This window comes from Oncorhynchus mykiss, chromosome 8 (assembly GCF_057628025.1).
Source record: "Oncorhynchus mykiss isolate SJ-2025 chromosome 8, ASM5762802v1, whole genome shotgun sequence".
NCBI lineage: Eukaryota > Metazoa > Chordata > Actinopteri > Salmoniformes > Salmonidae > Oncorhynchus > Oncorhynchus mykiss.
The window spans coordinates 75,122,652-75,139,759 of record NC_143029.1 but is presented as its reverse complement, the minus strand read 5'-3'; the positions used below and the strand labels follow the sequence as shown (position 1 = coordinate 75,139,759).

Genomic DNA, 17,108 nt, shown 5'->3' with positions numbered 1-17,108 from the left:
GACCAAAAACAAACAATTCAACTGATAGGTTGTGAACAAACAGGATGAACTCAGAAGGACAACTAGAAAAAACTCAAACCAAGTTTATTCAACCCACTGGATGCTTCAGCTGCAAACACACTTGTACAGTGATCAAACAGGCACATATACTGTATGTCAAGATGAGATGTGTGTGACTTCTCAGAACTGTCCATCTGTTTTCCAAACTGCCTAGATGTTGCGCGGTTAAGCGCTCTGGTAGCGGTTCCCCTTCATCAGGTCACTTCTCCGTGATGTTTACAAGGGACCTTCTGTTCAACTTACTCAACATACTTTGCACACACTTGCTGTTCCCCTTTTCTCCACAGTAACTTTCCATATTTAAAGTTAATCTTCTCCATTCATTGACATACCATATAAATTTATTAATCAGGTAACATAAGGTCAAATATAGTGACAGGAGTAAACCACATGAACCACATGTCCACTGATACTTCCTTACTTCCCCTCTTGGCCTCTTTGTGTTTCGCTGTTGATGTGTTTATGTGAACTGGGATATTGAGTTTTAGAGGTTGTTTGGGTATACAGGCCTCCAGTCGAACTAAGGTACACTCCATAGCCTGGCCTACCAACAGGAACCTTGGTATATCTCACAATGCTTTGTTACATAAGCTTGACTTGACACATCTGATGACATCCAGGAACAGTTGTTACTCCCTGTGACAGCCAGAGATGGACAGTGTTGTTTCCATTGGACCTAATCAACACGAATTACTGTTGTACTGTGTTTTCCCTTCACTGACCATAAGATAACCATACAACCATACATTCTATGTGAGGGTATATTAGCTGGCTGCCATGAGTTGGACCAAAGAGTGTGACAATGTGATGATGACTTCATTCTGTTCTTCTTTGCCATTAGTCTTTTCTTTGCCTATAAATTACAGCCAAAGACTGAAGAGGCTGTAATTTAGACGTTTCAAACCTCTGTTACAGCGTTCACAGAAGGGAAGGTTTGACCTCAAATGATTAGTTGTCCAGAATACCCAGTGTACTGGACCACCATTGATTATGGTATGATTATTGGTTGAGTCAAAATCCTGCCTGCATTTGTCTGGTGGTGAGCTGCTATTATGTAAACTCATCAAACCCTAGGTCCCTCAAACTCAACTCTGGACCTCGAAGCCAGTTCCACTGCATTTTTTAAATTGTTCCCCTCTCATCAGGGACTGACTTAGACCTGAGTCACCAGCTGTGTACAATGAATTATTAGGTAGGACAGAAAACCAGCAGGCTCTGGCCTCGTAGAGTAAGGGTTGAATACCCCTGCCCTGGGGTATAGGCCATAGCCTAATAATGTCAGTCAAGTTCTCTGCCTCCCATGGTTAGCGACAGGGTCAGTTCCATTTCAATTCAGGAAGTAAACTGAAGGAGGAATCTAGGATTTTTAAAGCTCATATACAGTGCCTTGCGAAAGTATTCGGCCCCCTTGAACTTTGCAACCTTTTGCCACATTTCAGGCTTCAAACATAAAGATATAAAACTGTGAAGAATCAACAACAAGTGGGACACAATCATGAAGTGGAACGACATTTATTGGATATTTCAAACTTTTTTAACAAATCAAAAACTGAAGAATTGGGCGTGCAAAATTATTCAGCCCCTTTACTTTCAGTGCAGCAAACTCTCTCCAGAAGTTCAGTGAGGATCTCTGAATGATCCAATGTTGACCTAAATGACTAATGATGATAAATACAATCCACCTATGTGTAATCAAGTCTCCGTACAAATGCACCTGCACTGTGATAGTCACAGAGGTCCTTTAAAAGCGCAGAGAGCATCATGAAGAACAAGGAACACACCAGGCAGGTCCGAGATACTGTTGTGAAGAAGTTTAAAGCCGGATTTGGATACAAAAAGATTTCCCAAGCTTTAAACATCCCAAGGAGCACTGTGCAAGCGATAATATTGAAATGGAAGGAGTATCAGACCACTGCAAATCTACCAAGACCTGGCCGTCCCTTTAAACTTTCAGCTCATACAAGGAGAAGACTGATCAGAGATGCAGCCAAGAGGCCCATGATCACTCTGGATGAACTGCAGAGATCTACAGCTGAGGTGGGAGACTCTGTCCATAGGACAACAATCAGTCGTATATTGCACAAATCTGGCCTTTATGGAAGAGTGGCAAGAAGAAAGCCATTTCTTAAAGATATCCATAAAAAGTGTTGTTTAAAGTTTGCCACAAGCCACCTGGGAGACACACCAAACATGTGGAAGAAGGTGCTCTGGTCAGATGAAACCAAAATTGAACTTTTTGGCAACAATGCAAAACGTTATGTTTGGCGTAAAAGCAACACAGCTGAACACACCATCCCCACTGTCAAACATGGTGGTGGCAGCATCATGGTTTGGGCCTGCTTTTCTTCATCAGGGACAGAGAAGATGGTTAAAATTGATGGGAAGATGGATGGAGCCAAATACAGGACCATTCTGGAAGAAAACCTGATGGAGTATGCAAAAGACCTGAGACTGGGACGGAGATTTGTCTTCCAACAAGACAATGATCCAAAACATAAAGCAAAATCTACAATGGAATGGTTCAAAAATAAACATATCCAGGTGTTAGAATGGCCAAGTCAAAGTCCAGACCTGAATCCAATCGAGAATCTGTGGAAAGAACTGAAAACTGCTGTTCACAAATGCTCTCCATCCAACCTCACTGAGTTCGAGCTGTTTTGCAAGGAGGAATGGGAAAAAATGTCAGTCTCTCGATGTGCAAAACTGATAGAGGCATACCTCAAGCGACTTACAGCTGTAATCGCAGCAAAAGGTGGCACTACAAAGTATTAACTTAAGGGGGGCTGAATAATTTTGCACGCCCAATTTTTCAGTTTTTGATTTGTTAAAAAAGTTTGAAATATCCAATAAATGTCGTTCCACTTCATGATTGTGTCCCACTTGTTGTTGATTCTTCACAAAAAAATACAATTTTATATCTTTATGTTTGAAGCCTGAAATGTGGCAAAAGGTCGCAAAGTTCAAGGGGGCCAAATACTTTCGCAAGGCACTGTATGGACTTGTTCCACTCCTCTCAAGTGTTCAAAGACAAAACTCCTTGGTTGTCAGATGTGTGTGTACTGGTAGCGAAGTCAGGTGCAGGAGAGCAGAGATTTGTGAACAGGCGCACACTTTATTTAGGCAAAAGTGCAAAACGCGCAAAACAGTCACAAGAATTATGTTTAACAATAAACATCTTCGTGAAAAATAACACGGAAAAAACAAGCCAGTCTGGCACGTCAACAATACACACGTAACACAAACAATCTTACACAAAGACATGATGGGGAACAGAGGAATAAATACATGTAGATTGATTGGGGAATGAAAACCAGGTGTGCAGGGAACAAGACAAAACAAATGGATACATGAAAAATGGAGCGGCGATGGCTAGAAAGCCGGTGACGTCGACCACCGAACGCTGCCCGAATAGGGAGAGGAGCCGACTTCGGCGGAAGTCGAGACATTGGTACTCCTCAGACACACGATGGACACATTTTACTTCTGTGTGCGTCAATGCCCTCATTTCCCCCCCTGTCCAAGTCAGCTTACGTAATACTGTCAGTGATGCATCTCTGTCTCTCTCTCTTTCTCTTTCATTCTTCTTTCATGCTGATGCCTGACATGTTAAGCAAATGAGAAGGTATAACACACTTTTTTTTATTACAGACACAAATACACACACGTGCATGAGGGCCACTGCTGACCCAGGGGACTGGGTAATCTCACTCTCCAAGGCCGACGTGAGTAATATTTTTAATCAGGTTGACACTCGTAAGGCCGCGGGGACAGTATTCCAGGGCGTGTTCTCAGAGCATGTGCAGAACAGCTGGCAGGCATATTCATTTTCAACCTTGTACCAGTCTGTAATCCCCACATCTCTCAAGCTGACCTCCATCATTCCTGTTCCCAAGACCTCTAAGGCTACCTGCAACAATGACTAGCAATCACTCACATCTGTAGTCTGGTTATGGCACACATCAACTCTATCATTCCAGATGCCCTAGAGTCCCATTCCAATTTGCATACCATCCCAACAGATCCATAGACGATGCAATTTCACTCCATACTGCGCTCACCCACCTACAGTACCAGTCAAAAGATTGGACACACCTACTCATTCAAGGGTTTTTCTTTACTTTAACTATTTTCTACATTGTAGAATAATAGTGAAGACATCAAAACTATGTAATAACACATATGGAATCATGTAGTAACCAAAAACATGTGAAACATTTCAAAATAGATTCTTCAAAGTAGCCACCTTCGCCTTAATGACAGCTTTGCACACTTGGCATTCTCTCAACCAGCATCACCTGGAATGCTTTTCCAACAGTCTTGAGGGAGTTCCCACATATTCTGAGCACATGTTGGCTGCTTTTCCTTCCCTCTGCGGTCCAACTCATCCTAAACCATCTCAATTGAGTTGAGGTCGGGTGATTGTGGAGGCCAGGTCATCTGATGCAGCACTCCATCACAATCCTTCTTGGTCAAATAGCCGTTACACAGCCTGGAGGTGTGTTGGGTCATTGTCCTGTTGAAAAACAATGGATAGTCCCACTAAGCGCAAACCAGATGGAATGGCGTATCGCCACAGAATACTGTGGTAGCCATGCTGGTTAAATGTGCCTTAAATTCTAAATAAATCACTGATAGTGTCACTAGCAAAGTACCCACACCATCACACCACCTCCTCCATGCTTCACGGTGGGAACCACACATGCGCAGATCATCTCACAAAGACACGGCGGTTGGAACCAAAAATTAGATCAAAAGGACAGATTTCCACCGGGCTAATGTCTATTGCTCGTGTGTTTTGGCCCAAGCAAGTCTCTTCTTATTATTGTTGTCCTTTGGTAGTGGTTTATTTTCAGCAATTCAACCATGAAGGCTTGATTCACGCAGTCTCCTCTGAACAGTTGATGATGAGATGTGTCTGTTACTTGAACTCTGTGAAGCATTTATTTGGGCTGCAATCTGAGGTGCAGTTAACTCTAATGACTTCATCCTCTACAGCAGAGGTAAATCTGGGTCTTCCTTTCCTGTGGCAGTCCTCATGAGAGCCAGTTTCATCATAGCACCTGATGGTTTTTGCGACTGCACTTGAAGAAACTTAAAAAGTTATTGATATTTCCGAATTGACTGACCTTCATGTCTTCAAGTAATGATGGACTGTCTTTTCTCTTTGCTTATTCTCTTCGTTTATTGGCTCCCGAGTGGTGCAGCGGTCTAAGGCATTGCATTGCAGTGCTAGAGGCATCACTACAGACCCTGGTTTGATACCGGGCTGTATCACAACTGCCCGTGATCGGGAGTCCCATAGGGCGGCACACAATTGGCCCAGCGTCGTCAGGGTTAGGGAAGGGTTTGGCCAGGGTAGGCCGTCATTGTAAATAAGAATTTGTTCTTTACTGACTTGCCTAGTTAAATATGGACTTGGTCTTTTACCAAATGGGGCTATCTACTGTATACCACCCCTACATTGTCACAACACAACTGATTGTTTCAAATGTATTAAGAAGGAAATAAATTCTACAAATGAACTTTTAACAAGACAAACCTGTTATGAAGCTAGTTGAGGGAATGCCAAGAGTGTGCAAAGCTGTCAAGGCAAAGGGTGGCTACTTTGAAGAATCTCAAATATAAAATATATGTTGATTTGTTTAACACTTTTTTGGTTACATGATTCTATACGTGTTATGTCATAGTTTTGACATCTCCACTATTATTCTACAATGTAAAAAAAATAGAACAAATAAAGAAAAACCCTTGAATGAGTAGGTGTTCTTAAACTTTTGACTGGTACTGTAGGTAAGAGTACCTATGTGAGAAGGCTGTTCATTGACTACACCTCAGCGTTCAACACATAGGCCATTCCAAGCTCATCACCAAGCTCAGGACCCTGGGACTGAACACCTCCCTTTGCAACTGGATCCTGGACTTCCTGATGGGCCGACCCCAGGTGGTGAGGGTAGGCAACATGCTTTGTATGGCAAATGCACCGCCCTCAATCGCATGGCGCCACAGAGGGTAGTGTGGACAGCCAAATACGTCACTGGGGCTGAGCTCCCTGCCATCCAGGACCTCTATATCAGGTGACAGGTGCGGAGATGCATCTTTTAAATGCAAACATTAGCTAGCCAAAACAGACAAGCCAACCCACCAACTGTCCTGCAACTAAGTGGGTAAAAACAACCAGGCATATCCAATCAACAACTCAATGACTTATCAAAAACCACATAAAACCCTCTAATATATGTACAACATTAACAGAGATCTCCACTACCGTTGCAGATCATGGCCCACAGATCAGGTTAAAGACACTTACTGTATGAAAATAGACTTGGATGTATTTAGAGGTTTTATGATGAGTTGATGTTTGTGCAGACTGAATGAAATGTAGGAGCTGGATTAGAGGACCCACAAACACAATGAACTACTAGATTATATATATATATATATATTTGAGCCATCCATTCAACTCTAGATCCCCTCAGAAGTGGGTCAGCCAGAAACACAGCAGGTATCCCTTACTCTAAAATAACTATGGGTGGAGGATAGATTAAACTAGAGAAAGCAATGCCAATAAAACTAGGTTAAATATCAACTGTCCATACTGTGATATCTAGTCATTCACAACAGAGCATCAGGTTCCATAAATACATACATTTTATAAATAACATTAAAAAAACAAATGGTCGAAAACATGATTTTCCAATATGGCCTCTCATATCTTAAGAAAACGTCAAGATTTTAGAAATAAATACAAATAATGTTGTGGTATTAAAAACAATGGCACTTGTTTGACAAATCTACTCGTGATTAAATCATTCTAGTAGCTGCCACGAAGCAGATGTTTTCATATTTACAAATAAACACAAAAAGATAGCCATGCATACAAAACAAGTTGTCATTGAACAGAAATATTACAACATAAAACGCTCCATATCGAAGCAGCCAATAACTCCAATATTACAAAGCAATTCATTTAAAAAAATCCTCAAAATAAATGTCTCCAGCATAGCAGTGCACATATGGAGTTATTCTTACTCCCCGTCATCTCACCCCTTTGTAATCCTAGTTTACATACAGGGTGTGGAACCCTAAACCTTCCCCTTAGACTCTGGATTCGCGGATATCATTGGAGAGCCCAGAGAGCTTCTTGTTGTTATGGGAACAGCTAAAGTCACATGAACAGGACTCTATGACCATGACGTCTTTGCTGAAAGTGTCTCCATCCTCACAGCGGAAGCGAACGGTCACAGTCTGGGTCTGCTGAGGGGTGCAGCAGCGCCCGTCCAGACAAGAACCACAGTACCTGGAGTGGAACTTCTTCACGCTGCTGCAGCCTGCATAGCTCAGCGTCACTGGACGGCTGGCCTTCGCAATGCGACTACACTTCTTACCCTTCTGTTGGTGAGAGCAGAACAAGAACAATATCAAACAAAATATTGATGTACTAGACATGCATGCGTTTCATCAAGTGATATCAACATTGCTCCTGCCGGTTCGATTCCCACATGTACTCAATATATCTGTAGAAGTAATTTAGGATAAAAGCATCTGAAAAATGACCGTATAATGTATACCTTCAGGAATGAGTAGGATGACTGGGAGCATGGGCGGACCTCACAGAGACGAGTCACCTTCACCAGCTTGCACTGGCTGTTGTTGTTGGAGACCCTGGAGGAAACTCCTGTACCACAGGACTTAGAGCAGGGGGCAGGCTGTGGTCTGAGCCACACACCTCCTGTTCCCCTTGGACATCAAGCGACTCTCAGGCTTACTCCTGAAAGCTGTGGGGAAAGATGGCAAGACGATTAGTCAATGTGTATTGGATGGGTCTCACAAAACTTGGACATGAGTTGAAATCTACATACAGATGGGGATAATAAATCGCTTTTCCATTTAAACTCTCTGTCTGGATGTATACCAAAGTTTATTATCAATAGGAGCTCAATAATTTCACAAACTGAACCATTGGAATAAACAGAGTTCCATTGACTCACCAGCTAAAGACTTGAGTCCTCCTCTGATGAAAGACACCAGCTCGTTTCTCTTTGTGAAGTCATCATCAGAATGCTTATCCTTGCGGCCATCTTTGCTGACCTTCTTGTCCACTGAGACTTTCCCCTTCTCCTCAGGGCAGACCAGCTCCTCAAAGCAGTGACCGGGCACTTTGACCAGCTTGGATATGGCACAGCCCAGTTTGGGCAGGGAGAGCTGCTGGGGGCACAGGGACACACACCCCAAGGCACCATCCATGCATGTACACTGGTGCTTGCAGTTGGCAGTGAAGCTCTCTCCATTCTGGTAGATCTTGCTGTTGTACTCACAGGGTCTTCCATCTGATTTGGCTGTTTGGAGAAGCAGACAGGGAGACTGTTACAATGTGAGTCAAGTGTAATATTCTAATTATATAGAATGAACTGTAAATAAACCAAAAACATAATTCATAACCGTAAATTCCTACAGGCAAACCCATTGGAGTCTGTACTAATTTGTAGAAGTTAGTGACCACAGCAGGGTATCAGTATTTCCAATACACTTGTATAATTTTATTTATTTAACCAGGCAAGTCAGTTAAGAACAAAATTATTATTTACAATGAAGGCCTACCCTGGAACAGTGGGTTAAGTGCCTTGTTCAGAACAACGGATTTTTACTTTGTCACCTCTGGGATTCGATCTAGCAACACCTTCCATTACTGGCCCAACGCTCTAACCACTAGGCTACCTGCCGCCCCAATCATACCTCGACAGATGCCTTTAGCTGTGCCATAACCAGCCCCAAAGTTGCACTCCAGTCCCTTGATGTGGTCGCATGGCTCTGTCTTGCTGCAGTCCTCATTAAGCTGCCTCATGCAAGCTTTGCAGCATCCACAGCCGTCTGGCACGAGGCTGATTCCTGGAGCACACCTGGCTAACTCAGGAGGACACGAACATTCGGAGGGACAAGATGCAGATGCCTAAAATAACAAAAACATGTTATAAGATAAATTAATGTTCACTTCATTCATGTTATTACTTCTACAAATGTTTACTTCATTTATGTTATTTATTCTACAAATACTGTACTGTAAAATGGAGTGAGGACTATCTGAATTAATCACCATCACCCACCCTCGGCATTGACAATCAAGCACGGATTTTAATTGTAGGTTACGATTAATTAATTAATATATATTTTCTTACCGAAGTAAAAGTCCCGTAAAGGAAAAAAACAAAGGAAAGCATCAACATATTCATGTCTATAGAAATAGTATTCTAATCTTCCTTAGTAAATAAAAAGCCGCCTTTAGATTGATTATTCCAGACGACACGGAGCACACAATGTAGGCTTAACTACAGCGTGAATTACAAGGTCTATATAGTCTTCTGTTTCGCTGGTGTAGCCTCTCATTTTTTATATCCAAAAGAGATCTGACGTAGCCTATGGGGTGAATTGTTCCAAAACTATGCGAGGAATGTCTCCCAATGTTCCATTCAAGCCAAGTACCACCCTGTCTACCTTATTTTTTTACAGGGATTATTTTCTTTTCTATTCCTTTCTTTTTTAGGCTATTTAATGTTGGAAACTGAAGTCAAACACGTATTTAAAGTATTTATTTTAAGATATTTTTATATGTTGGCTGTTATGTTCTGTCCTAGAGTGCAGCTGAGAAAATCTGGAAGAAGTTTATTATATTATATTAAGTTATATTCTCTTCTATTGTAGTTACCCTTTTTAATTGTTCTATTATGTGCTACTTTGGGGTGGCAGGCAGCCTAGTGGTTAGGCAGGCCTGGGCAATTCCAGTCCTCAGGGCCTGATTGGTGTCACGCTTATCCCCCATCCCTAGCAAACACACCGGATTTAAACTAATTTCATTTTTAACTGAAGATTATGATCAGTTGATTATTGGAGACATGTGTGTTAGCAGGGGCTGAGGCAAAAGTGGGACACCAATCAGGACCCAAAGACTGGAGTTGCCCAGGCCCGGGTTAGAGCGTTGGGCCAGTAATCTGAAAGGTATCTGGATCGAATCCCAGAGCTGACAAGGTAAAAAGCTGTTGTTCTGACCCTGAACAAGGCAGTTAACCCACTGTTCCCTGGTAGACTGTCATTGCAAATACGAATTTGTTCTTAACTGATTTGCCTAGTTAAATAAAGGTTTTAAAAAATACTTTTGTTACTTTTTCACAATGACACTATGTGACTATTTTGCCCAGCCATGTGATGGACTGGTCTAAATGTGATGGCTCAGCATTAGGGTTGCAAAGGGTCGGAAACTTTCCGGAAATTTTCCATAGGAAATTTGGGGAATTTTGCTTAAATTCACCCAAAAAGTTATCTTACAACAGTGAGCCTTTTTTTGTGTGATACACAAGGCAGTTCTAGATCTTGTGGCATATTTTGGTTGAACTATCCCCAATTCAATGGAATTGCAACCCTCTGCATGCACAGTGCATTCTTCCATCACATGTGCAGTGCACTCTTCCATCCATGTACAGCTGATTGTCAAGATCTTGCACACTAATGAGATGCTATTGAGCCCACACTACTACATGGTCTGAGCCAAGGACCACATGCTTTCTGGTAAGTTTTTATTACAATACTGGGTGAGGTGAATATATTTTATATTACATGATTTTCTTGTTAACTAGTAAATAGTAACCTACAGCAAAGTGTGTTTAAATCATTTCTAACAATTTCTGCTAGTTAGTTTTTGCTACCATGTGGGTTTTAGCTTGCTTGAGCCTGCTAACTGATTAGTGTTAATTCACCTGTTTCCATATGTTTCATTTAAAAAAAATCTTACAAAAGGAGTTGTTTAATCTAACTGCTTAACTATCTGTAAATGAAAAGGAATTGTATTTATTTTCTTTTATATATTTTTTTCCTAATCATTACAGGAAAATGCCAGGGGCACTATCTGATGTGTGGAGACATTTCATTGTAGAAGGAAAAACATTTGCAAATGCAGTGCCAAATCATATGTGAATAATGCAACAAAGATGCAGAATCATCTGGCCAAGTGCATAAAATTCCCTCAGTGCTCACAACAAGCAACCTCTGACAAAAGTCACTCTACTTCTATTCAAGGTTAAAATTATGAATCTGATACCTTATCGATAGAAACAGCTCATGGTCCTCCTGGAATCAGAAGTTTTTTTGACTCAATGGAGGAACGTAGTCAGAGAAAGGCTGATGAATGTCTTGCTCGAGCTGTGTATGCAACTGGTTCACCTCTGATGCTCACAGGCAATGTGTATTTGAAGAGATTTCTGAATGTTCTTTGCCCAACATACACCCCTCCAACCAGACATGCTTTATCTACTAATTTGCTGGATGCAGAGTTCAACAGAGTTCAAGTGAAGGTCAAACAAATCATTTGCAGACTGAATTGCAATCATCTCTGATGGGTGGTCAAATGTTCGTGGGCAAAGGAATAATTAACTTAATAATTTTCACCCCTCAACTAGTATTCTACAAGAGCACAGACACAAGGGACAACAGACACACTGGTCTCTATATTGCAGATGAGCTGAAGGAAGTCAATGACCTTGGACCACAGAAGGTATTTGCACTGGTGACAGACAATGCTGTGAACATGAAGGCTGCTTGGTCTAAAGTGGAGGAGTCCTACCCTCACATCACACCAATTGTCTGTGTTGTTCATGCATTGAATCTGCTGCTCAAGGATATCATGGCACTGAAAACAATGGATACACTCGACTAGTGAGCCAAGGAAATGGTTAGAAATGTGAAGGGTCCTCAAGTTATAGCAGCAATCTACCTCACCAAGCAAAGTGAGAAGAATAAGAGCACCACATTGAAGCTGCCCAGCAACACCTGTTGAGGTGGTGTTGTTATGTTTGACTGTCTCCTGCAGGTGAAGGAGTCTCTCCAAGAAATGGTCATATCACAGTATGTCAAAATGGGCAGCACCATCAAGAGGATCCTCCTGAATTATGTATTTTGGGAGAGCGTTGTAAGCAGCCTGAAACCTATAGCAGTAGCCATTGCACGGATTGAGGGAGACAATACCATCCTGTCTGATGTTCAGACTCTGCTTGCAGATGTAAGAGAAATCCGTAATGCCCTGCCCACTTCACTGTTCCTCCAAGCAGAGGAAACTGCAGTTCTGAAATACATCAAAAAGTGTGAATATTTCTGCTTGAAGCCCATACCCACCGCAGCGTACATGTTGGACCCCAAGTACGCTGGAAAGAGCATCCTGTCTGGTGCAGAGATCAACAAGGCCTATGGTGTTATCACTACCATGTCTTGCCACCTTGGCCTGGATGAGGGCAAGGCAGTCTGGCGAAGTACACTTCCAAGCAAGGGCTTTGTGATGTCGATGCAATAGGGCAGTCGTATCAACATATCGCATCAGCCACCTGGTGGAAGGGACTTTGTGGATCTGAGTCTGTTTCCCGTGTTGCATCCAAAACATACCATGTGAAGAATCAACTCATTTAATTAAAGTTCAATTCATAACTAAATTGTTTTTCATTTCTATTGGATTGATTTTATCATTTGCAATTATGTCTACTTATGATAAGTTCAAATGTTTGTTTGTCTCCATATGATATGGTAAATATATCCAATGTAAAAAAACATCTACATTTAAATGGTATTAATATTAATTTGCACATATTCCCGTTAATTCCCATATTCCTGTTAATTCCCATATATTGCCGTTAATTCCCATGGAAAGTTTCCACCTCTGAATATTCCCCAAAATGCACAACCTTACTGTCACGTTCGTCATATGAAGGAGACCAAGGTGTAGCGTAGTATGCGTACATTCTCTTTATTAAAAGAATGAACACTGAACAAAATAACAAATGAAACGTGAAGCTATACAATAGAGTGCTGACAGGCAAATACACATAGTCAAGATCCCACACCAGAAAGTGGGAAAAAAAGGCCTGCCTAAATATGATCCCCAATCAGAGACAACGATAAACAGCTGTCTCTGATTGGGAACCATATCAGGCCAACATAGACATACAAAAACCCTAGACATACAAAAACCTAGAGTACCCACCCTAGTCACACCCTGACCTAACCAACATATATAGAAAACAGAGATATCTAAGGTCAAGGCGTGACGATACCGGACCGTGGATCATCACCGGAGGCTCAGAACTGGGAATCACCACTGGAGGATCTGGACTGCAGCTCGTCGCTGGAGGCCCCGGACTGGGGACCGTCGCTGGAGGCTCCGGACCGCCGCTGGAGGCTCCTGACTGTGGCCCGCCGCTGGAGGCTCCGGACTGTGGCCCGCCGCTGGAGGCTCCGGACTGTGGCCCGCCGCTGGAGGCTCCGGACTGTGGCCCGCCGCTGGAGGCTCCGGACTGTGGCCCGCCGCTGGAGGCTCCGGACTGTGGCCCGCCGCTGGAGGCTCCGGACTGTGGCCCGCCGCTGGAGGCTCCGGACTGTGGAAGTTGGATGTTCTGGACTGGGAACTGTCGCCAGAAGCTCTGGACTGGGAACTGTCGCCGGAAGCTCTGGACTGGGAACTGTCGCCGGAAGCTCTGGACTGGGAACTGTCGCCGGAAGCTCTGGACTGGGAACTGTCGCCAGAAGCTCTGGACTGGGAACTGTCGCAGGATGCTCTGGACTGGGAAGGCGCACTGGAGGCCTGATGCGTGGGACCGGTATAGGTGGCACCGGGCTGATGACACGCACCTCAGGGCGAGTGCAGAGAGGAAGCACAGGTCGTACTGGACTGTGGAGGCGCACTGGAGACCTGATCCGTGGGACCGGCATAGGTGGCACCGGGCTGATGACACGCACCTCAGCACACCCACTCTGCAGCGCTCTCAATGCTAGCACCTCTCTCCATAATCTTGCGTCAAGCTCCTCATCCGACTCCCTGACTGGCTCTGGTTCGCTCTTCGGCTCCGCCGACTGCTCCGTGTGCCCCCAAATTTTTTGTTATTGGGGTTCCCTCTTGTGCTTGCTCCGTTGAGCTATCTCCTTGTATCGTCGTCGTTCCGCTTTCGTTGCCTCTAACTCCTCCTTAGGTCGGCGATACTCCCTGGCCTGCGTCCAGGGTTGTTTTCCATCCAGAATCTCCTCCCAGGTCCATTCCTTCTGAACACGCTGCTTGGTCCTTTTGCAGTGGGATATTCTGTCACGTTCGTCTTATGAAGGAGACCAAGGCACAGCATGGTATGCGTACATTCTCTTTATTAAAAGAATGAACACCGAACAAACTAACAAAATAACAAATGAAACGTGAAGCTATACAATAAAGTGCTGACAGGCAACTACACATAGTCAAGATCCCACACCAGAAAGTGGGGAAAAAAAAGGCCTGCCTAAATATGATCCCCAATCAGAGACAACGATAAACAGCTGTCTCTGATTGGGAACCATATCAGGCCAACATAGACATACAAAAATCCTAGACATACAAAAATACTAGACAAACAAAAACCTAGAGTACCCACCCTAGTCACACCCTGACCTAACCAAAATATATAGAAAACAGAGATATCTAAGGTCAGGGCATGACACTTACTCAGCACAAATGTATTATAGCCAAAATATTGAAAGATGAGCTACATATTTATATCGTTAAATGCGTCTCCCTCGGATGCAGGTCAGCCCAAGTGTTTAGAATAACCCATAATCTATGGTCAGTGTTTGTATTGACTTTTTTTTTCCTGTGCTCTGTAGTTTCTTCAATTCCATCTTTTGTCATATTTGAAATGCCTGTCAGTCACCCATCTGGATGTGAGTGGATTAGTGTTTGTCTAACCCAAATATCTTTAAAAAGACAAGTAGAGAGAGCTTGGAATGTTTGACCCCTCCTGGAATTATTTGTTCAGCCAGAATAAGTGAGTTAGGATTGAGAGAAGACAAAGAGATTCCAGAATGTGCTTGAGGAATGCCTGAAGGAACATCCATTCAAGATGAAACAGGAGGGTGCTTTTGGAAAATATAATTTTATAACCACATCAAAGAACAACAATTATGAAATAACAAATAGACTTTCCACCCTTCATCCCTGTTCTTTACTTCAGGATGACTTGTGTGAATTGGAAACATAGCCAACCAGATTGGCATATCTTTTGATTTAGTCCTTGTTTAACTTGAGTTTGCACATAGCCCAGACAGTTGAGTTAAATCCAGGCAAATTTACACAGCTAAACAGCAGACCTCATATGTGAGGAGCATGCGTCACAATGCTCTGTCCTGGAAAATTGCTGACTTAGTTTTTTAAATTTAATTTAATTTAGTACTTTTTCCTTCATAGCCACAAGGCCCACACATTGTTGAGCAATTTTACTAAAAGTACATATACTCTGGGTTCTAAACTGTGGATTCAACAGGTGGTCAGTTATGAACTAAGGTTGGACCCCATTCAGCATTCAGAAATTCAAAAAAAATTTGGGGAAATATTTAACTTTCACACATTAACAAGTCCAATGAAAGATAAACATCTTGTTAATCTACCCATCATGTCCGATTTTTTAAATGTTTTACAGCGAAAAACACAACATATATTTATGTTAGATCACCACCAAATCCAAAAAAACACACAGCCATTTTCCCCAGCCAAAGATAGTCACAAACGCAGAATTAGAGATAAAATGAATCACTAACCTTTGATAATCTTCATCAGATGACACTCATATAACATCATGTTACACAATACATTTATGTTTTGTTCGATAATATGCATATTTATATCCACAAATATCGGTTTACATTGACGGCATGTTCAGAAATGCCTCCAAAATATCAGGAGTAATTACAGAGAGCTACATCAGATAACAGAAATACTCATAAACTTTGACGAAAGATACAAGTTTTACATATAATTAAAGATACACACTGGTTCTTAATGCAACCGCTGTGTCAGATTTTTTATAAACGTTACGAAAAAAGCATACCATGCAATAATCTAAAACGGCGCTAAGACGTAAATATATTTCTCCGCCATGTTGGAGTCAACAGAAATACGAAATTACATCATAAATATTCCCTTACCTTTGATGATCTTTCACAAGGAGTCCTAGTTCCACAATAAATTGTTGTTTTGTTCCATAACGTCCATTACTAGTGTCCAATTAGCTGCATTTGCTACCACTTTCAGCTCACGTGCCCAAAAGCTGACACTGGTCCAGGTGAACTCGGACGAAAACTTACAAAAGATATATTCCAGGTCGAATAAACTGGTCAAACTAAGTAGAGAATCAATCTCCAGGATGTTATTTTCATATATATCCAATAACGTTCCAACCGGAGCATTCGTTTTCGTCTGCAGTCAAATGGAATGCAGGTGATATCAACAGACAGTTGCGCAACCAGGAAATGGCATTCTGCCAGGACAGTGACTCATTCCCCTCCCATTCGGTCGAAATTCACACTAGGATGTTCATTCCACGTTCTACTGAATGCTGACATCTAGTGGAAGGCGTAGGAAGTGCTAACAGATCCATGTCTTGTTTGAAAGTGAATAGGTGATGACTTAAAATTAGACCCGCCTTCAGAATTTCCACTTCCTGTTTGGAAGATTGCCTGCCCTATGAGTTCTGTTATACTCACAGACATAATTCAAACAGTTTTAGAAACTTTGGAGTGTTTTCTATCCAATAGTAATAATAATATGCATATATTAGCAATCTAGAACAGAGTAGGATGCAGTTCACTATGGGCACGCAATTCATCCAAAGTGAAAATGCTGCCCCCTATCCCTAACAGGTTTTAACAAGAAATTTGTGGAGTGGTTGAAAAATGAGTTTTAATGACTCCAACCTAAGTGTATGTGAACTTCCAACTTCAACTGTATATATACAGTACCAGTCAAAAGTTTGGACACATCTACTCATTCAAGGGTTTTTCTATATTTGTACTATTTTCTACATTGTAGAATAATGCCAAGAGCGTGCAAAGCTGTCATTAAAGCAAGGGTGGCTATTTTCAAGAACCTCAAATATAAAATATATTTTGATTTGTTTAACATTTTTTTGGTTACTACATGATTCCATATATGTTATAGTAAAAATAAAGAAAAACCCTGTAATGAGTAGGTCTCCAAACTTTTGACTGGTACTGTATATTTG

The 17,108-nt window shown here is 42.1% G+C and overlaps 1 protein-coding gene across 1 annotated transcript; it reads right to left on the bottom strand.

Moving 5' to 3' along the window:
* Positions 1-7,026: 7,026 nt before the first annotated feature.
* On the bottom strand, positions 7,027-9,401 carry LOC110530979 (CCN family member 1). Its single transcript, XM_090182584.1, is given in 6 exon segments — positions 7,027-7,449; positions 7,629-7,764; positions 7,766-7,835; positions 8,049-8,396; positions 8,794-9,007; positions 9,234-9,401. Coding segments are annotated over 6 exon segments (1,116 nt in total). The 5' UTR covers positions 9,288-9,401; the 3' UTR covers positions 7,027-7,155.
* Positions 9,402-17,108: the final 7,707 nt, after the last annotated feature.